General features: G+C 42.5%; 1 protein-coding gene across 6 annotated transcripts in view; it reads left to right on the top strand.

Moving 5' to 3' along the window:
- Nucleotides 1-22447, top strand: part of OS9 (OS9 endoplasmic reticulum lectin) — a 31034-nt gene extending 8587 nt beyond the window's left edge. The window contains exons 6-15 of one of the 6 annotated variants that reach the window (XM_047867444.1): nt 17270-17480; nt 17598-17702; nt 17917-18017; nt 18196-18247; nt 18937-19025; nt 19252-19530; nt 19812-20001; nt 20929-21093; nt 21260-21372; nt 21679-22447. In XM_047867444.1, coding sequence (XP_047723400.1) covers nt 17270-17480; nt 17598-17702; nt 17917-18017; nt 18196-18247; nt 18937-19025; nt 19252-19530; nt 19812-20001; nt 20929-21093; nt 21260-21372; nt 21679-21804 — 1431 coding nt within the window. In that variant the 3' untranslated portion in view covers nt 21805-22447. The remainder of the gene's footprint in view (nt 1-17269; nt 17481-17597; nt 17703-17916; nt 18018-18195; nt 18248-18936; nt 19026-19251; nt 19531-19811; nt 20002-20928; nt 21094-21259; nt 21373-21678) is intronic. The other 5 variants (XM_047867446.1, XM_047867445.1, XM_047867447.1 and 2 more) reach the window with 5 other exon arrangements.
- Nucleotides 22448-22664: the final 217 nt, after the last annotated feature.

A 22664-nucleotide genomic window follows, 5' to 3' on the forward strand; every position in this document is an offset into this window, starting at 1 on the left:
ACATGATTTGCAAATATATATGTATATGTGTGTGTGTATGTATATATATGATTTTCTCCCATTCTGTGGGTTGTTTTTTACTCTCTCTTTTTTTATTTAAAAAAAATTTTTTTTTTCAACGTTTATTTATTTTTGAGACAGAGAGAGACAGAGCATGAACGGGGGAGAGGCAGAGAGAGAAGGAGACACAGAATCGGAAGCAGGCTCCAGGCTCTGAGCCAGCAGCCCAGAGCCTGATGCAGGGCTCGAACTCACGGACTGCCAGATCGTGACCCGAGCTGAAGTCGGACGCCTAACCGACTAAGCCACCCAGGCGCCCCCTCTCTTTTTTTAAAGTAGACTCCATGCCTAACATGGCGCTTGAACTCATGACCCTGAGATCAAGAATCACATGCTCTACCTACTGAACCAGTCAGGTGCCCCTGCTTTTTCACTCTCTTAGTAGTGTTTTTTGATGCATAGAAGTTTTTAATTCTGATGAAGTCTAAGTTACCTATTTTTTCTTTTATTGCCTGTGCTTTTGGCCTCATACGTAAGAAATCATTGCCTATTCCAAAGTCATGATGATTTTTACTTCTGTTTTCTTCCAAGAGTTTTATAGTTTTGAGTTTATTTTTGTATACAAAGTAAGGTAAGGATCCACCTTCATTTGTTTGCATGTAAATATCCAGTTTTTCTAGCACCATTTGTTGGCAATACTATCCTTGTCTCTTTGAATGGTCTTAATACCCTTGTTGAAAATCAAATGAGCAAATATGCTAGGGTGATTTCTCAGCTCTATTCTATGCCACTGGCCTGTATGTCTGTCCTTATGCCAGTACCACACTGTTTCGATTACTGTGGTTTTGTAGTAAGTTTTGAAATTAGGCAGTGTTGAGTCCTCCAACTTTGTTCCTTTTTTTTTTTTTTTGAGATTGTTCTGGCTATATGAGATCCCTTACAATTCCATATGAATTTTAAGATGGGTTTTTCTCTGACTATAAAAACAGCTATTGAGATTTTGATAGGGAATGTATTGAATATGAGATACTTTGTATAGTATTGCCATCTTACTATTAAGTTTTCTAGTCCATGAACATAGGCTATCTTTCTGTTTATTTGTGTCTTCTATAATTTCTGTAATATTTTGTAATTTTGTAGTTTTCCATGTGTAAGTCTTTCACCTCCTTTGAGAAATTTATCCGAAATAGTTTATTTTTTGATACTATTGTAAGTGAAAAAAAATTTTAAATTGCCTTTTTAGAGGCACTTTGGTGGTTCAGTTGGTTAAGTGTCAGACTCTTGATTTTGGCTCAGGTCATGATCTCACAGTTGTGAGACTGAGTTCCACATCAGGCTCTATGCTCATGGAGCCTGCTTAGGATTCTGCATCTCCCTCTCTGTCTCCCCCTCCCCCATGCATATGTGCTCTCTCTCTGTCTTAAAACAAATAAATAAACACTTAAGAAATTGCCTTTTTGGCTTGTTTATTGCAAATATACAGAAATACAACTGATATTTGCATGTTGATTTTTATGTCCTGAAACCTTGCTGAATTTATTTATTATCTGTGATAGGGTTTGTGTGTGTGTGTGGGGGGGGGTTCTTTTGGATTTTCTGTGTGTAATATCATGTCACTTGTGAATGGAGATGATTTTACTTCTTTCTTTCCAATTTGGATGCCCTTTATTTCTTTTTCTTGCCTAATTTGCTCTGGTTATAACTTCTGGTACTATGTTAAATAGAAGTGACATAAAGTGGGCATCCTTATCTTGGTTTCTATTACTCGTGGAAAATTTTTCAGTCTTTCACCATTAAGTAACGCTATTAGCTCTGGGGTTTTCATATGTGGCCTTTATCATGTTGACATTCTCTTCTATTCCTAGTTTTTCAAGTGATTTTATCAGGAAAGGGTGTTGACTTTCAAATTCTTTGTTCACGGATGAGATGATTATGTGGCTTTTTTCTTCATTCTGTTAATGTGGTATATTGTAGTGTGCAGATTGATTTTTGTCCATTGAACCATCTTAGCATTCCTGGAATAAATCCCACAGGAATCATGATGCATAATGCTTTCAGTATGCTGCTGAATTTTGTTTGCTAGTATTTTTTTTTTCAACGTTTATTTATTTTTGGGACAGAGAGAGACAGAGCATGAACGGGGGAGGGGCAGAGAGAGAGGGAGACACAGAATCAGAAACAGGCTCCAGGCTCTGAGCCATCAGCCCAGAGCCTGACGCGGGGCTCGAACTCACGGACCGCGAGATCGTGACCTGGCTGAAGTCAGACACTTAACCGACTGCGCCACCCAGGCGCCCCTGTTTGCTAGTATTTTGATGAGAAAATTTGCATTTGTATTCACAAGGGATCTTGGTCTGCGGTTTTGTAGTATCTTTGTCTGGGTTTGGTATCAGAGTAATGCTGGCCTCACAGAATGAGTTAGGAAGGCATTCTTCATATATTCCAGATTTAATTCCTTAATCTCCTATACTCTAGCTATAGCTTGTCTTCTTCTTTTGTTCATAGTATCTCAAATGTACTTTTAATTTAAAAATTTAAAAATTCCAATATGATTAAAAATTTCAGTGTTTTTCTTTATAGTTTGTATATTTTATGTCTTTTATTAAATCCTTTTCATTTATATTTTTCAAATTATAGAAGTTTTCTTCTCATATGTTAGACTTTAATTCCATAAACAATTTAATGTGTCATGTGTAAGCTTAGAACCTAAATATAGCTATTTTTCATCTGGATAACTGGCTGTCCCAGCATCATTTATTGAGCAGGCCATATTTTCTCCCTGATTTATAGTGCCACATCAGGCATTTATCAAGTTGCCATACATATGTACATTTTCTTCTTGGCTTCTTTTTTGTTTCAATAGTCTGTCTATTCCTGTGCCAACTCCACATTGTTTCACATACTATAGCTTTTTAGTAAGTCTTGGTATCTGATAATATGCATTTTTCTTTGTTCTTCAGAACTGTCTGAGCTATTATTGGACAAGTTCTGTGAAAAAAGTCTTTTGGGGATTTTAATGGGGAATTACATTGAATTTTATATTAATTTGGAGAGAATTGATATTTTATGATACTGACTTTTCATTCACAATGAACATAATATTTACTTCTATTTACTTACTGCCTTGTACCAAACTAAGATTTTAATTTTCTCTGTGAAAGCTCTTATAGATCTCATTTGAGGTCAGTCCTAGATACCTTGTAGCTTTTTGTTTGTGACTTGTGCATGTGGGCAAATGTTTCAAGCCTACAGGTACCTTATAGTTTTTGATGCTATTGTAAATGGCATCCTTTAAAAGTTACATTATAATAGCTTTCAGGTTCTCATGGATTTTCTATGTGAATAATAATGTCATCTGCAAATAGATACACTCTGATTTCTTCCTTTCTAATCCTTATATATGCTATTTTTCTTATACCTGCAGTGCAATTCAAGGGGTGAGGTAGGCATCTTTGGCTTGATTTTAAAGAGAGCACTACTGAGGTTACACTATTAACATCGTGTTTTCCTGCAGGGTTTTTGTAGACACCTTTTACCAGCTGAATGAAGATCTATTTTATTCCTAGTTTGTGTAATATTTTCATCATAGGTAGGTGTGAATTTTAACCCATGTTTTTTATATATCTATTGAGATGGTCATATGGTTTTTCATCTTTATTTGAATTCAACTAATTCATTTTCTAAGTTTTTTTACCCTTGCATTTCTGGAATAATCCATGGTCATAACGTTTCCTTTTTGCCTTTTTTTTTTTAAGATTTTATTTTATTATTATTTTTTAAGTAGGCTTTGTGCCCAGTGCAAAGCACAGTGTGGGACTTGAACTCATGATCCTGGGATCAAGACCTGAGCTGAGATCAAGAATCAGATGCTCTTCCTACTGAGCCAGCCAGGCACCCCTTGAAATATTCTTAATACAGTGATATATTTAGCTTCCTAATATTTTAATTGATTTTACAGCTATTTTCATAAGTGAGTTGGTCTATAATTTTCTTGTATTGTTTTTTTTTAAGTTTTTAAATGCTAATTTATTTTTGAGAGAGAGAGATAGACAGAGAGCGAGCAGGGGAGGGCAGAGAGAGAAGAAGACACAGAATCCAAAGCAAGTTCCAGGCTCTGAGCTGTCAGCACAGATCCCGACATGGGGCTCGAACTCACGAACCACAAGATCATGACCTGAGCTGAAGTCAGTCGCTTAACTGACTGAGCCACCCAGGTGCCCCGAGATTTTTTTTTTTTTTTAAGTTAACTCTACCTTCAAGGTGGGGCTCGAACTCACCACTCCAAAAGACACATGCTCTACTGACTAAGCCAGCCAGGCTCCCTGACTCAGAGATTTTTTTTTTTTTAAATGCACATACAAACATTTATCTTTGAGCCCTTGCCAAATACATATATAAATAATTTCCTTTTCCTTCCTCCCTTCCTCCCTCCTTTCCTTCCTTTGTTTTTCTTTCTGTTTGTTTACCTATCTTTTTACTGAGGTATATTTGACATATAACATTATATTAGTTTCAGGTGCACAATATGTTTCAATATTTGTATATATTGTGAAATGATCACCACAATGAGTCTACTTAACCTCTGTCAACATATAGTTAAAATTGTTTTCCCTTGTGATGAGAACTTGTAGAATCTACACTCTTGGCAACTTCCAAATGTGTAATATATTATCAACTATAATCACCATGCTGTAGATCCTCATTACTTACTTATTTTATAACTGCAAGTTTGTATTTTTTGGCCCCCTTCCCCCATTTTGCCTATCCCCCTCTTGTTCTTTTTTTTATAGTTGCTATCATTCTTTTAAATTAAAAAAAATTTTTTTTAGTGTTTACCTATTTTTGAGACAGAGACAAAGCGTGAGCAGGGGAGGGGCAGAGAGAGAGGGAGACACAGAATCCAAAGCAGGCTCCAAGCTCTGAACTGTCAGCACAGAGACCGACGTGGGGCTTGAACTCGTGAACCATGAGATCATGACCTGAGCCAAAGTCAGATGCTTAACTGACTGAGCCACCCAGGCACCCTGCTATTATTCTTTTATACACTGTACTATCATTTGGCTAAATAGTACCTTGTTGATGGACATTTAGGTTGTTTTAACTCTTATTAACACAAAAGTACTGCAGTGAATAATGTAGGTTATTCACAGAGAATATGTAGGTTAAATTCCTAGAAGTAGATTGGTGGAATTCTTATATGTACTGCCAAGTTACCCTGCTTAGGTAAATTACTCTCCCTCCAGCAATGTATGAGAATGCCTGTTCCCCTGCAGCCATGCCAACGCAATGTATTTTTAAACTTTCAGATTTGGGCCAATCATCAGACAGGCCTCAGATAAACAGTGATTTCTTAGTATGGTTTTAACTTGCATTTATCTTGGGAAAAGGTATGTAATCTTAATCATATTTAAGAGGCATTTCTCTCTTTCAGCCTTTACTCTTTTCTTTCAACCATCCAAATTCTTTGCTTATTTCCCTAATCGATTGTTGATCTTTTTCTTCTAAACTGATAAGAACTCTTTGTATAAGAGAGAGATTATCCCTTTGTCCATAATAGGAACCGTGGGATGCTTCACGGACTCTCCTTTCCTACTCACGCATGGGTAAAGCTGTCCATTTCACTCCATGTGGGTTGCATCCCTCAAGTTTTGATATGCAGCATTTCCATTGTCATTGTTATTTGTGCTCTGCTTGAGAACTTATTTTAGATTTACGCTTATTATATTTCTAAACAAATGTCTTTTATTTTTGTTTTTATTTTTTAAGTTTATTTATTTAGAGAGCAAGTGGGGGAGGGGCAGCGAGAGAGAGAGAGAGAGAGAGAGAGAGAGAGAGAGAAAATCCCAAGCAGGCTCCGCGCTGCCGGCTCAACGCAGAGCCCGAGATGTGTGGTTCAATCCCAAACCGTGAGATCATGACCTGAACCATAATCAAGAGTCAGTTGCTCTGGGTGCCTGGGTGGCTCAGTCTATTGAGCGTGGGATTTCAGCTCAGGTCACGATCTTACCGGTTCGTGAGTTCGAGCCCCCGCATCTGGATCTGTGCTGACAGCTCAGAGCCTGGAGCCTGCTTCTGATTCTGTATCTTCCTCTCTGTCCCTCTCCCCCTCACACTCTGTCTCTTTCTCTCAAAAAATAAATAAACGTTGAGAGGAAAAAAAAAAAAAAAAAGTCAGTTGCTCAGCATACCGAGCCACACAGGTGCCCCTATTTTTGTTTTTATATATGGCTATTGATTTCTAATTTTAGGCCATCGTGTCAGTGATTTGTTGTATCAAGATTTTCTCTGTGGTGAACTTTAAAAAATGGTGTGAGTGCGCTTGATAGCATGTGTTTTCTCTATTTAGTTCAAGACTCTAACTGTATTGGTCAAGTTACCTACTAATGTTTTTTGGCCAGGTGGCCAGTTATTATTGAAAGGGGTGCATTAAAATTTTCTCTGTAATGGTGGATTTGGCAATTTTGTTAATTTTCCCTTCATCTATTTTGAGGCTGTGTCAGAGAAATGTAAATTTAGAGTTGTGATATCTTCATGGTAAGTTATTCCTCTTATATTCTCTTGTACCTTAATGTTGTGGCCCTCTTTTTTCTAATCACATAAAAAAATATTGTGAAATATGCCACAATACATAAAATGGTATAAAACATGCGTATATTGTGTAAGGAATAATATAATAAAGGAAATACCTATCTAATCGCCTTGGGTTATGGAAGGATGCAGATAGTACCTTAAAAACGCCTCCGTGCCCCCACACGGTGCATCCATCCCTCTGTCTCCCTTCACCACAGAGCTAACAGCCGTCCTAACCTGATAAGGAGAATTCCTTTGCTTTTCTCTAGGTTTTGCCATCTGTGCAGGCATCTCATTTAATTTAGGCTTTTTTTTTTTTTTTTCTGAACTTTATACAAATGGTGTCATATTGTATGAAAGCATGCAGAGTGCAGACAAGGAAATCTGGGATCTGTTTCTTTTGCCTAGTACTGCGTGTGTGAGATTCATCTCTGTCCATGGCGGTACCTCTAGGGCACTTCCATGCCTGTCTAGTATTCCTTTGTATATTTCATTATCCCCTGTTCATCCACCTTACTTTTCGTGGACATTTGGGTTGTTTCCAGTTTTCTGCTATTCCCAGAAACTGCTGCTATATGCAAAATTCTTTTAAGTACCTCCTGATACAATGTGCGAGAATTTCTTGAGGGAGAAATTTGCCTGGGTGTTCAATTGCTGGGTCGTAGGATATGGTAGTAAGCTCCTGTTCTACCTTATTTGGCACTGCAGAATATTTTCCAAAGTTTTTGTTCCCATTCATATCCTTATTGCAAAAATATTCCCAACATTCCATATCCTGGCCAATATATGTTACCAGACTTTCAATTTTTATTGACTTATTGGATGTATGATGGTATCTCATTATGAATTTAATTTGCATTTCACTGGTTCCTAAGAACTGATCATTTTTTCCAAGTATTTATTTACTAATATGAAACTGATTTAAACTAATATACTTAATTGATATCCTAATATTAAGCCAAACTTTCATTTGAAATTAAACCATTTATTGATTTTCTAATGTTAAACCAGTTTTGCATTCCTGAAATGAATGACTTTGGTCATATGTATTATCCTTGACTATCCTTTTTAGGTCTTGCTGGATTCAGTTTGCTGGTTTTTAAAGGACTTATATATATCTCTCTTGAGAAATATTGACCTGTAGTTTTTCCTTCTAGTACTGTCATTATCATGTTTTGGTAACAAGGTTATGCTCCCCTCAAAAAATGAGTTCAAAATGTTCTCGCTTTTTCTATACACTGAATCTTAAACATTACAATTTTTTTACTCCTTGAGTGTTTGCAAGAATTCACCTGTAAAATCATGTTTGTCTATGTTTTTGTTGTGGGAAGAGTTTCAACTTGATTTTCTTTGGTAGTTTTTGGAATATTCAAGGTTTTCTATTGCTAGTTGGGTCAGTTTTAGTAAGTTGTATTTTTTAGGAATTTTTCTATTTCATCTGATTTTTCAGATTTATTGTCATGAAGTTGTTCATGATACCCTTCTATTATTTTTTAATCTCTGTAGCATCTGTGAGTAGGTTTTTCTGTTCGTTCCTGAGGGGACTTTGGCCTCTTTTGTTATTGGTCAGTCTCACCAGAGTTTGGTCAGTTGTAATCCTCTTTTCAGAGAACCAACTATTTTGGCTCTTTTGAATTTCTGTATTGTATTTGTTTTCTATTTTATTAATTTCACTCTTTATTTTCCTGCCTTATGCTTTTAAAAAAATTTTTAATTTTTAAAATTTTTATGTATTTATGAGTGTGTGAGCATGAGCGGGGGAGGGGCAGTGAGAGAGGGAGACACAGAATCCCAAGCAGGCTCCATGCTGTCAGTGCAGAGCCCAACGTGGGGCTCAAACTGACAAACCGTGAGATCATGACCTGAGCTGAAATCAAGAGTTGGATGCTTAACTGACTGAGCCACTCAGGCACCCCTCTTTTGTTTCTTAATGTTTATTTTCAGGAGAGAGAGAGAGGGAGAGAATTAGTGGGGGAAGGGCAGAGTGGGAGAGGGGCAGAGAGAGAGAGGGGAACAGAGGATTCAAAGCAGGCAGAGAGCCTGGCGAGGGGCTCAAACTCATGAACCGTGAGATCATGACCTGTGCTGAAGTCGGAAGCTTAACTGACTGAGCCATCCACGCGCCCCCTTCCTTCTGCTTTCTTGAGTTTATTTTACCGTTCTATTTTCAACTTCTTGAAATGAATGCTTAATTCCTTCATTTTCAGCTCTTCCTTTTTTTTTTTTTTAATAAGTGTTTGTTATAAATTTCCCTCCAAGTACTGCTTTAGGTATTTCTCACAACAACTTTTTGTGGCCATTATAAATTTCTTCATCTAAATTTCAAATGGATCATGCTTTCTCATGATTCACAACCCAGAAGATATAGAAAGGTGCACAATGAAAATTCTCGCTCCCCAACTGCTCTCCCACCTGCTCAGTTCCCATTGTGGCTTCCCACCCATACAGGTCACCTTTTTCTGAGTGCTTCATGTGTGTTTCCAGCCTTTCTCCGGGGTTCACAAGCGGTTAGGACGAGAGAAGCTTATTGCTTTTTCTCTCTTTTTTACACACAATATTTAGTATATTAAACACACGTCCTGCACCTTGTTTTTCTATATCTTGACAATAATTCTTAAAGATCTTTCAATGGCCATCCATCTAGAGCTTTATTCTTTGTTTTTACATCTGCACAATATTCCATTGTATGAATGTTGCATCATTTTGTCATCATAAATGGACTGAGTAAATAGTTTCCCTCCATATTTTTTGTTACTACAAAAGCTTATTACGTTATACATAGTTCGTGTGTAAATATATCTTAAAAGTATAATTGCTGGGTACAGGTTATATATATTTAAGATTCTCTTTGCAAAACTTTTATTGCGGAAGGCTAAAAACACAGAACATCAGAGATAATTGTACAATGACCCCCTGGGATCATCTAGTTTCAACAAATATGGCCAGTCTCACTTCATCTATTTTCCTGCCCACCTCCCTCTACTAGTTCCTCTGTTCCCAAACTACTTGGAAATAAATTGTAGATATCATTTCACCAATAAATATTTCTGTAGGTGTCCCTAAAAGGTTAAAACTCTTTGAAAAACATAACTCCATACCCTATCACACTAAAGAATTACCAGTAATTCCTTATTATTATGAAATATTCAGTATCTTCAAGTTTCTCTGGTTATCTTCTATATCTCATAATTACATAGATTATTTGATGGTTGTACTATGTGAGTCCTTTAAGTTTGTTGAGACTTGTTGAATGTTCCAGCGTATGTCTGTTTCTCTGAATGTTTCTTTGTGCCTGAAAACGTGTACCTATTATTAGCTACAGTGTTTACTGTATGTCTGTCTTTCAGTTCATGATTGTGAACCATGCTGTTCAAATCTTTTGTATCCTTACTGATTTGTCTTCTGATGTAATTATGCACTTGCAGACTGATCTGTTATTCCTTACTCTGCTTTCAGTGTATTCATTATTATTCTATCACTTGTTGCATTATGTACCTTGGGGGTATGTATTAATTTATTCAACAAATGTTTATTGAGGGCTTCTTCATGCCAGGCACTGGAGTAGTTGTTACAGATATTTCAGTGAGCAAAACAGATAAAAATTCCTGCTTTAGTTGGGAGAGACAGATAATAAGAAAGATAAAGAATTACATACAATTTTTTTTTTTAACTTTAGAGAGAGAGCATGAGTGGGAAAGAGGGTCAGAGGGAGAGAGAGAATCTTAAGCAGGTTCCACACTCAACACAGAGCCCAGGGTGAGGTTCGATCCTATGACCCCATGACCTGAGCGGAAATCAAAAGTCGGATGCTCAACCAACTGAGCCACCCAGGCGCCCCAAGAATGACATACAATTTAAATTATCTTCTTCATAAATTGAGCTTTTTTAAAATATGAAACATAATTTATTGTCAAATTGGTTTCCATACAACACCCAGTGTTCATCCCAAGAGGTGCCCTCCTCAATGCCCATCACCCACTTTCCCCACCCCCCACTCCCCATCAACCCTCAGTTTGTTCTCAGTATTTAAGAGTCTCTTATGGTTTGTCTCCCTCCCTTTCTGTATCTTTTTCTCCCCTTCCCCTTGCCCATGGTCTTCTGTTAAGTTTCTCAAGATCCACATATGAGTGAAAACATATGTTATCTGTCCTTCTCTGACTGACTTATTTCACTTAGCATAATACCCTCCAGTTCCATCCACATTGCTGCAAATGGCCAGATTTCATTCTTTCTCATTGCCACGTAGTATTCCATTGTGTGTATAAACCACAATTTCTTTATCCATTCGTCAGTTGATGGACATTTAGGCTCTTTCCATAATTTGGCTATTGTTGAGAGTGCTGCTCTAAACATTGGGGTACAAGTGCCCCTGTGCATCAGCACTCCTGTATCCCTTGGGCAAATTCCTAGCAGTGCTATTGCTGGGTCATAGGGTAGATCTATTTTTAATAAATTGAACTTTTAACATTATGAATTGACCTTTTTGGTCTTAAATTGTTTTACTTAACATCTTTTATGTGGTAATATAACTGTAACAACTTTCATTGAGTTGTTTACTATATATATTCCTAAGTAGCTCCACACCTTGTGCAATATGGGGCTTGAACTCATGATGCTGAGATCAAGAGTTGGACGCTTAAGCGACCTGAGCCAGCCAGACTCCCCTGTATTTTTTTCATCCTTTTACTTTTATCCTTTCTATATTCTTATGTTTTCAGTTTGTTTTATAAACAACATATAATTAGTTGTGTTTTTAGGAATTTTAACCATTTATTTTATGTACGTATATATATTTGGATTTATGTCTAACATTTAATTTTCTGTTTTATTTTGTTCCATCTGTTCTGCTTCTTTTTCTCTCCTTTCTTTTGCTTCATTTTGTCTTTTAAAAAAATTTTTTTTAAATATTTGTTTATTTTTGATAGAGACAGAGTGTGAGTGGGGGAGGGGCAGAGAGAGGGCGACACAGAATCCGAAGCAGGCTCCAGGTTCCGAGCTGTCAGCACAGAGCCCAACCCCAGGCTCAAACTCGCAAACCATGAGATCGTAACCTGAGCCGAAGTCAGGCGTTAACCAACTGAACCACCCTGGCGCCCCCCGTTTCATTTGGTCTTAAACATGCCGCCTTTTCTTTCATCTGAAGTTGTGTACTTACTTTCTTTTATTTTTTTCAGTAACGGTTTATCAAGATCGAATTCACATCCCATGCAGTTGAGTGTGCAGTTCGGGGGTTTGTGGCATACTCACGGAGGTGTGCCACCAGCACCACCGTTCCTTTTAGAACCTCTTCACCACCCTAAAATAAAGCCCCTATTCTTTGGCAGTTACTCTCCACTCCAGCGTTTCCTCAACCCCACCCTCCACTCTAGACAGCGTCTCATCTTTCTGTCTCTACAGATTCGCCTGTTCTAGACATTTCCTGTGACTGGGATCCTCTAACGTGTGACCTTTGTGTCTGGCTTCTTTCACTCACCGTGTTTTCTAGGACCATCCATGTGTAGCATGTACTGGTACTTCCTTACATTTTATTCCCAAGTACTGTTGCACACGCTGTTCATCCATTCATCGCTTGATGGACGTTTGGGTTATTTTCACCTTTTAGCTATTACGAACAATGCTGCTTTTAACCTTTGGGATCAAGGTTTTGTGTGGACGTAGGTTTCGTTTCTCTTGGTATATACCAAGGAAGGAGTAGAATTGCTGGGTCATATGGTAATTCTATGTTTAACTTTTGAAGGAACTGCCAGACTTTTCTCAAAGCAGTAGAACCATCTTATAGTCCCACTAGTAGTATTTGAGGGTTTCTCCACATCCTCATCGACATTTGTTTTTGTCTTTTAAACTATAGCCTTCCTAGTGAGTCTGAAGTGGCGTTTCATTGTGGTTTTGATTTGCATTTCCCTGATGGCTAATGACGTGGCACATCTTTTCGAGTGCTTTATTGGCGATTTGTGTATCTTCTTTGGAGAAATGTCTATTCAGATACTTTGCCTATTTTTTAATTGCATTATTTGTCTTTTAATTATTGAGTTACAAGGTTTCTTTGTATATCCAGGATACAAATCTATTGTCAAGGGGCTCCTGGGTGCTCAGTCGGTTAAGCATCCAACTTTGGCTCAGGTCATGATCTCATGGTTCCTGAGCTCAAGTCCCTCTTTGGGCTCTGCGCTGACAGTGCGGAGCCTGCGTGGGATTCTCTCTCTCTCCCTCTCTCTCTGTCCCTCGTGGGTTTCTCTGTCTCCCTCTCTCTGCTCCTCACTCACTTGTGCCCTCTCTCTCTCCCAAAACAGACAAACAAAAACCACAAATCCTTTATCAGATACATGATTTGAAAATGTTTTCTCCCATTCTCAGGTTGTCATTTCACATTCTTGATGGTGTCCTTTGCAGCACAAAAGCTTTTAATTTTGATGAATTCCAGTTTATCTGTTTTTTGTTACTTGTGCCTTTGATGTCATATCAAATAAACCATTAGCTCATCTAAGGCCATGAAGACTTATAACTGTATTTTCTCCTAAAACTTTCATAGTTTTACATTTAGGTATTTGATCCATTTTGAGTTATCATTTTTTGTATATAGTATGAGATAGGGCTTCAACTTCATTTCCAGTTGACCCAGCACCATTCGTTGAAAAGATGATTCCCATCAATGAATTACCTTGGTAACCTTTCAAAAAAATCAATGATGATAAAAGTGAAGGTTAATTTCTGGACTCTAAATTTAAAAAAAAAAAATTTTTTTTTAATGTTTATTTATTTTTGAGAGAGAGAGAGAGAGGGAGAGAGACAGCGCTTCAGTGGGGAAAGGGCAGAGAGAGAGGGAGACACAGAATCCAAAGCAGGCTCCAGGCTCTGAGCTGTCAGCACAAAGCCCGATGTGGGGCTCGAACTCACAGACTGGGAGATTATGACCTGAGCTGAAGTTGGGCGCTTAACTGACTCAGCCACCAGGTGCCCCTGAACTCTAAATTCTATCTCACTGCGCTATGTATCTATCTTTGTGTCAGTATCACACTGTCATCATTGTAGTTTTGTAGTACGTTTTAAAATCAGCGTGAGTTCTCCAACTTTGTTCTTTTTCAAGATTATTTTGGCTATTTGGAGTCCCTTGAATTTTCATATGAATTTTAGGATCAGTTAATTTCTGCAAAGAAGCCAGCTGGAATTTTGATGGGGACTGCATTGAATGTGAAGATCAGTTTGGGGAGGATTGCCATCTTAATGTTAACATTCAATATTAAGTTTTTTAATCTATGAGCTTGTATATCTTTCCATTTTATTTCAGTCTTTAACTTTTAACTTCTTTAAGAAATGTGTTATAGCCGGGGTGCTTGGGTGACTCAGTCAGTTAAGGTTCTGACTCTTGATTTTGGCTCAGGTCATGATCTCACGGAGCCACACCGGGCTCCACGCTGACAGTGCAGAGCCTGCTTGGGATTCTCTCTCTCTCTCTCTCTCTCTCTCTCTCTTTCTCTCTCTCTCAACTCTCTGCCCCTCCCCTGCTTCCCTGCTTGTGTTTGCATGCACTCACTCTCCCTCTCTCTCAAAATAGATAAACTTAACAAAATACATTTAAAAAATGTTTTCGTTTTCAGAGTACAAGTTTTGCACTTCTTTTGCTACATTTCTTTCTTTTCTTTATTTCTTTTTTAAATAATTTTTTAATGAAATTTTTAAATGTTTTTATTTATTTTTGAGAGAGAGAGAGAGAGAGAGAGAGAGACCGAGTGCAAGCGGGGGAGGGGCAGAGAGAAAGGGAGACATGGAATCCGAAGCAGGCTGCAGGCTCCAAGCTGTCAGTGCAGAGCCCGACATGGGGCTCGAACTCATGAACCGTGAGATCATGACCTGAGCCAAAGTCAGACACTTAACCGACTGAGCCACCCAGGTGCCCCATTTCTTTCTTTCTTTAAAAGTTTATTTATTTTTGAGAGAGAGAGAGAGAGAGAGAGAGAGAGAGAGTGGGGTAGGGGCAGAGAGAGAGAATCCCAAGCAGCCTGCACGCTCTCAGCTCAGTCTCACGAACCCCATGATATCATGACCTTAGCCAAAATCAAGAATTGGACGCCTGGGGCACCTGCGTGGCTCATTTGGTTAAGCATCCGACTCTTGATTTCAGTTCAGGTCATGGTCTCACGGTTGGTGGGATCCGCCGCACGTGGGGCTCTGCGCTGACAGTGTGGAACCTGCCTGGGATTAAGAGTCGGATACTTAACTGATGGAGCCACCCAGGTGCCCTGCTGCTACATTTACTCCTAATTATTGTTTTGACGCTATTGCAAATGGGATTATTTTCTTTTTGTTACTTTCTTCATTTTTGAATTGTTCATTGCAGTATATAGAAATACAGTTGATTCCTGGGGCGCCTGGGTGGCTCAGTCGGTTGAGCGTCCGGCTTCGGCTCAGGTCACGATCTCGCGGTCCGTGAGTTCGAGCCCCGCGTTGGGCTCTGTGCTGACAGCTCAGAGCCTGGAGCCTGTTTCAGATTCTGTGTCTCCCTCTCTCTCTGCCCCTCCCCTGTTCATGCTCTGTCTCTGTCTCAAAAATGAACGTTAAAAAAAAAAATTAAAAAAAAAAAAAGAAATAGTTGATTCCTATATCCTGCAACCTTATGGAGCTTGTAAGTTAGCTCTAGTAGTTTAGTAGATTCTTTAGGATTTTCTGTCTCTAAGACCATCTGTAAATAGAGATAGTCTTACGTTTTTCTTTCCGACATAGATGCCTTTTATTTCATTTTCTTGCCTTATTTCCCTGGTCAAAACTTCCAACCCAGTGTTGAGTGAAAGTGGCATAAGCAAACAACCTTGTCTTATTCCTGGTCTTAGGGAGACTCCGTTCAGCTTTTTACCATTAAGTGTAATGTTAGGTGTGGATTTTTAATAGATGCCTTTTATCAGGTTGATGATATTCTCTTCTATTTCAAGTTTGTTGAATGTTTTAATCATGAAGAGGAGTCACATTTTGGTCAAATGCTTTTTCTGTATCCATTGAGATGATCGTGTGGTTTTTGTCCCTTATTCTGTTAGTGGGATATATTAATTACATTAATTGATTTTTGTGTGTGTTAGCCCAACCTTGCACTCCTGGGATAAATCCACTTGGTCTGGTGTATAACCCTTTTTATATGTTGCTAAATTTGGCTAACTAGTATTTTGTTGAGGACTTGGGGTCTCTCTTCATAAGAGATATTGGCTTATAGTTTCCTTTCCTTATGATATATTTGTCTAGATTTGGTATCAGGGTAATAACACTGGCTTTGTAGTATGCATTGGGGAATATTCCCTCCTTTTCTTTTCTTTTTTTTCCTGGAAAATTTTGAACAAGATTGGTATTTATTGTTTTTTAAGTATTTGGTAGAACTCACCAGTAGACCCATCTGGCCCAGGCTTTTCTATGTGAGTAGTTTCTAGATTACTAATTCAGTCTCTTTACTTGTTATAAGTCTATTCATAATGTCTATTCCTTCTTGAGCCAGTTTTGGTAGTGGTGACTTTCTAGAAATTTGTCCATTTCATCTAAGTTATCTGATTTGCTGCCATGTAGGTGTTCATAGTATTTCTTTATAATCCTTTTTTATTTCTGTAAGGTTAATAGTAACATCCCCTCTTTCATTCCTGATTATACTAATTTGAGTCTTCTTTTCTTGGTAAGTCTAGAGGAAGTTTTGTCCCTTATTGATCTTTTCAAAACAGCTTTTAGTTTCATTGATTTTTCTTTATTGTTTTTCTATTCTCTATTTCACTTACTTTTGTTCTAATCTGTATTAACTTGCCTCTGCTTGCTTTGGGTTTAGTTTGCTTTTTTTTTTTTTTTTTTTTTTTTTTGCTCCATTCACAGTGGAGAGAAATGTAAACAACCCTAAGGATGCAGTGGTAAATCACAAGGGCGTAAAATAAACTGTAGTAAACATTGTACTACTGTAGCAATTTTGTAGCCACCTCCTGTTGCTATTGTGATGAGCTCAAGTGTTGTATCTGCTTAAAAGTCCATGATGCGAATGTTCTCTAGTCTCTGCGGAATCTTCTCTCGTCTCTGCGTGAGCAATTTGTCTCCGGTAAATTGCATATCACAGTAAAAAGTGATCTCTTGTGGCTCTATTAGTGGTTAAATTTGGGGGGAGTCAGAAGTCATATGCAGATTTTTGACTGCATGAGGGTCAGTGTCCCTAACCCCTGCATTGTTCAAGGGTCAAATGTGTGTGTATATATACACATATACACACACACATATATGCCCCCCCCACATATATATATATATGTATATATATATATATATATATATGTATATATATATATATATACACACTGCATATATACAATTGCATAGATAGATAGATAGGTAGATATATATATACTGTATTTATATAAAGGAAGAACGTGAAACAAAAATTGTCTGGTTACCTACAGTGAAGCTGCCTGAATTCGGTTCCTATTTTTGACCACTTACTAGTGGTCAACCTGACCAAGTCCCTTATCTGCATCAAACCTAAGTTTCTCGAGCCACAAAGTTGAGATACTAATCCCTCCCTCACTAGGTTGGTGTGAACTAATTCAACGAACTAATGTATGTAAAATGTCATATCCCAATGTATGCACAGTACCAGACACACAGTAAATGCTTAACAAAAGGCAGCTGCTCTGAGAACTAAAGCTAATTATTAGTGGTAATTGTTATTTGTTTACCCTCTCTGTCCTGGCAGTTCCTCTGTGACGAGGGTGCTGGTATTTCTGGGGACTACATTGATCGAGTGGATGAGCCCCTGTCCTGCTCTTATGTGCTGACCATTCGGACTCCTCGGCTCTGCCCCCACCCTCTCCTCCGGCCCCCACCCAGTGCTGCTCCCCAGGCCATCCTATGTCACCCTGCTCTGCAGCCTGAGGAGTACATGGCCTACATTCAGAGGCAAGCTGGTAAGTAATTAGAAGACCAGGGAGAGGAAGGAGAGACGTGGGGACGGATAAGCAGAAGATACGGTATTGAGAGCCCAGAGGCATGTGGCCTTGTCCTGCCTACACACTGTTTTTCAGTAGACTCAAAGCAGTATGGAGACAAAGTCATAGAGGAACTGCACGACCTAGAGCCACAAATGTGGAGCGAGGCCAAGCCGGGAGCAGTGCCCCCAAGGAGAGCAGGTAGGACCTTGGAGCCCCTGTTCCATGAAACTTCTCTCCATTTCTTCCCTTTCCCCAGTCTTACCATCCTATACTGACTGTTGGGGGTCAGGGGCGGGGGAAGTACTATGGGCCCTGATTCCTTAGTAATAGCAGAGGGGAGTGTACCCCATTCTATTTGCTCCCTTCCGTTTCTCCCCTCCTTTCAGATTCCTCCCTGTTCTCTGTATCCCAGGTGCACGTCCAACCAAGGATGACGGTAAGGAATCAGATTTCTGGAAGATGCTTCGTGAGCCAGAGGACCAGGCCGCTGGTGGGGAGGAGGCTCAGGCTGAGGTGAGAGCCAGCTTCCCAACCATTTCTCCAATAAGGCTGACCCTGGGTGAGCTGAGGTCATTATGAGATGACGTACCCCTTTCTAGGGAGGCCAGGCTAAACCCAGAACCACTGCCTTCAGCGTGTGGTAGGCATAAACAAGCGTGTGTACTTGACTCTACCCTTGTCTCCACATCAGGAGCAGGAACCAAATCTTGAGGCAGCAGACCCAGCTCCGGGCCCTCCTCATGGTGAGCGAGCCCTCCGTGTGTCCTTGACTGCTTGAATGTATTTGGGGGTGGGCATGGGGTGGAACTAACCACTGGGGGATGGGGGGGAGGCTGGGCTGCCAGGCCAGCAGTGAATTCATTTTTACAGGAGGTGATACTATTTCCCGGCAACAATTCTATTCTGGGGAGATAACAGAACACAGTGGTTCCACCACTTGCTGACTTTGTAATCCTGGGTGGTTTCCCTTAACCTCAGTTTCCTCATCTATTACCAGCGGGTAATAACCCCTACCTTATAGGGTTGAGGTGAGGTTAAATGAGAACGAGTCTGTAGCTCACGGCAGAATGCCTGGAACAGAGTGGACAATAAATGGTTTGTATTTGTGGAAAGGGGAGAACAGTATCTGGGGAAGTGGAGCCTGTGGCCCGAGAGTCTTTTCTGTGGTCCTAAAAACTGGAGTGATTGCCAGCAGGGCCTCGGCCGTGCATGTGTGACTTTGCTTGTTAGTATCCTCCTCTCCCCACTGTGGGTCCACCGTAGGCCAGTGCTCTCGGGGTGGGGGGGTGGCTATGTCGTCCCCCATCTCACTACAGACAAGTAGTCCTGGAGGCAGGGACCATGTCCTTCCTTGGTCCCCTCCTCTCCTCACCTTAGGAAATCAAAATAGAATTTAGGACACAACTGGTCCATTCCTGCCCTTTCATCTCAGATTTTCAGAACAACGTGCAGGTCAAAGTCATCCGGAGTCCTGCGGACTTGATTCGATTGATAGAGGAGCTGAAAGGTGGAACAAAAAAGGTATAGGCCCGGCTCAAGGGAGGGGGAGAGACTGCCCCCCTGCTGGGAGCACTTAGGGAACCGCCTCTGACCTGGGCCTGAAGGCAGCCCAGCAGGTTGTGGACTCCCTTTGTTTTCTCCCCCTGAGTGCCCCTTACCACACTCCAGCCACCGTGGGTCTGCCGCCCTTGCGTCTCTGCGGAAACCCCAACCGTCCACCTCTTTCTCCTGATTCCCGTCCACCCAGGGGAAGCCAAATGGAGGCCAAGAGCAGCCTGCAGATGATGCCACAGACATCCCTCAAAAGGAAGCAGAGGTGAAGGCGAAGAGTGATGCAGATCATCAGAACGAGGTAGAAGAGGAGGAGGAGGAGGAGGAGGATGAAGACGAAGATGAGGATGAACAGCAGTTACTAGGAGAGTTTGAGAAGGAACTGGAAGGGATACTGCTCCCGTCAGACCGAGACAGGCTCCGCTCAGAGGTGAAGGCTGGCATGGAGCGGGAACTGGAGAACATCATCCGGGAGGTGAGCACAGTTCTCACCCTGACGATTCCGCAGCTGGCTGCTCCCGTGGGGAGGGACAGGCCGAGGGGCTGCAGGGGAGCAAAGGTCAGCATCCACACAGCGCAGGGCCTGGGACGGGACACCCTCAGCTGGCAGTTGTTTACTTAATAAAAGAAAGGGGACAATAAGAAAGGGGGAGCAAAGAGAGGCATGAGACTTAGCTATTACTCTCCAGTAGAGCACGGACCACTGACCTTCACTCCCCAGACCCTTGACTCTCCACTCCTGCTTGGGCATTCCAGACAGAGAAGGAGCTGGACCCAGACGGGTTGAAGAAGGAATCCGAGCGTGATCGGGCAATGCTGGCCCTGACATCCACTCTCAACAAACTCATCAAAAGGCTGGAGGAAAAACAGAGTCCAGAGCTGGTGAAGAAGCACAGGAAAAGGAGGGTTGTCCCCAAAAAGCCTCCCCCCTCCCCCCAACCAGCAGGTAAGAGCTGTCAGACAGGGAGGGGCAGTCAAGCCCATTGTCTTTGTCCCTGGGCCCAGGCCCACGCACCCTGGAGGGCATCCTGCTCTTTCCCTTCTGAGAGTGCTTACTCTCTTCCCTCTTTCTGGAACGCTGTTCTCACTGCCTCCATCCCTTTGCCTGGCCACCTTCTATTCATCCTCTTGGGAAGCAGCCTTAAGAGCATGTCTGTCTTGTTTTCTGGTTTGCTCCTGTGCACCCACTGCCTGGCACTTTCCTGGCACATGGTGGGTGGTCTGTAGATATTCATGGAATGACTGTGAATGAGCCTGTGTGCTGAAGTCCACACACCTGTGAAGGACGCAGCCTGTCAACAGTTAGGACTTCGCACCGCGAGAGGCCCCAGCTGGTTGGGTGTGGATAGGGCAAGCCCAGCTATTCGTAAGCCAATTGCCTGGACAGACTTGAAGTTATTCCGTCTTCCTGTACCCCCTTATGTCCATTCCACAGGGTCCTGTGAGATCAGACATTCCAAACAGAAGGTTCTGTTTTCAACCTTCCATCCCACTATCTCTATAAACACTGGAATGTCTTTCGAGTACCAGCATGTGGAGTACCAAGCCACAGTTTCTGAACCTGCTTCTTAAAACAAAACTTCTTTGTTGGCCCAGGTGGCTTGATTTTTGCTTCAGGAAATACAGCCATTTTTCCTGTAGGGGATAGGCAGAATTACTGGTTCGGGAGGGAAGAGGGAGGCTGTAGCCGGGGGAGGGAGCTTTATAGGCTTGGGCGGGGGGCACTAATTTATTCTGAACCCTGGTTCATGTATGCGTTTGAGGTGGAAAACTGCCGAAACCCGTTGGTGGCTTAGGGAGAGGTGACCACCACAGCCCCTAACCTGGAGTCACGGCTCTGCTTTGTGTCTCCCTGTGTGTCTCCCCCTCTAAGAGGAGGATCCTGAGCACAGAGTCCGGGTCCGGGTCACCAAGCTCCGACACGGAGGCCCCAATCAGGATCTGACTGTCCTCGAGATGAAACGGGAAAACCCACAGCTGAAACAAATCGAGGGGCTGGTGAAAGAGCTGCTGGAGAGGGAGGGGCTCACGGCGGAAGGTGGGCCCTGGGGCTGGCTGGCCCAAGAGCTGTTGGCAGGGCCTGCTGCCCGAGGTGGAGGGGCTGGGTCCCGGTGGAAACCTGGCTGGGCGCCTGGGGGGCAGAGGCCCTGCACCGAGGCTCCCACCCTTCCTCGCCTCTCACTGCCCACGTGGCTCCTTTCCAGGGAAAATTGAAATCAAAATCGTGCGACCCGGCGCGGAAGGGGCAGAGGAGGACGCACGCTGGCTGACTGACGAGGACACAAGAAACCTCAAGGAGATTTTCTTCAATATCTTGGTGAGAGGCCGCCCGCCCCCAGTCCCGGATCTCCAAGCCTTGGCCCTGCTCTAGCGCGCCCTGGAGCTGAGAGCGCGGCTCCGGCCACGCTGGCTAGCCCCAGCCTCGCCGCCACCTTCTGTCCTGTGATTCGAGGCTGGCGGTTCTGGCGGCCGGGAGGGTTTGTCCTCGGCCGGAGCCGCTGGCGAAGCGCGGGCGCCGGGTCCCTGCCTTCCCCGGAGCCGCCCGTGTCCTTGGATCGTACAGAGCCCAGGGCGCCCTTGGCTCCCCAGCAGCGACCTCACTCAAGGCACACCCTCCGCGCAGGTGCAGGGAGCAGAGGAGGCGCAGAAAGAGCGGCAACGGCAGAAGGAGCTGGAGAGCAATTACCGCCGCGTGTGGGGCTCTCGCGGCGGGGAGGGCACGGGAGACCTGGACGAGTTTGATTTCTGAGACCACTGCTGCCGTCTGCTGGCCAGGGAGTCCCGGGCCTGCCTAGACTGGCCCTGCCTTCTCCCCCACCAGCCACCCGGGCCCTGAAGGCTAAACGGCAGAGCTGAGCTTCGGACCCTGGCATCCAGCCGATCCTGCCCCCCCACCCCCGGGGTGGGGGGCGTGGCAGGAGCACACGGCTGCTGCTCAGACCTGCCCAAGACCAACTGGGCCTGCCGGGTTTGCTCTCCCAGTCTCCTCCCCACAACCCCTTCCTTTCTCCAGCCCGCCCTGGTACCAGCCCCTTAACTTGTTGGTTCCTTTCCCCTCCCTACCTGGAGAGTTGGTGAGATCTCTTGCGTGGAGGAGGGCAGGGAGAGCAAGAAGAGTGGGGCAGTTCAGCAGGCCCCCCACCCCCTGCCCGAACTGCTCCTCAGGGTCACCCCCTTCCCTTGGATTGGCTTGGGATTTCCCACTCCTCTCCCTTCCCACACTGTTCCCTATAATCCATACTTCTGAGTTGAGGTGCTTCCCCCTCTGTCTCTGAGGAAATGGGAGAGAGTTGCCCACCACCTCTGACACAATCCCACTGAAAAGGGTGGGGTACAGAACCACCCACCATGTTCTTGAACAATCAGGTTTCCAAATAAAGAACTGGACCATCCGTCAATCTTTTTTTTTTCCGTCTTCTTCTTCTCAGGGGGAGGTGGGGTGGGAGCTCTAGTAGGCATGAGGCTGACTGTTCTCAGGGTGGAGTGCACTCTCTCTGAAACCATTCTGTGCTCCGCACGCCCTAGGTGGCCTCAGTGGGCACTGGGGCACGTGGGAAGAGGCCAGGACAGAGAAACAAAGCCCACTGGCCTGCCAAGGACTGCAACACT

Source organism: Prionailurus viverrinus, chromosome B4 (assembly GCF_022837055.1).
Source record: "Prionailurus viverrinus isolate Anna chromosome B4, UM_Priviv_1.0, whole genome shotgun sequence".
Classification (NCBI taxonomy): domain Eukaryota; kingdom Metazoa; phylum Chordata; class Mammalia; order Carnivora; family Felidae; genus Prionailurus; species Prionailurus viverrinus.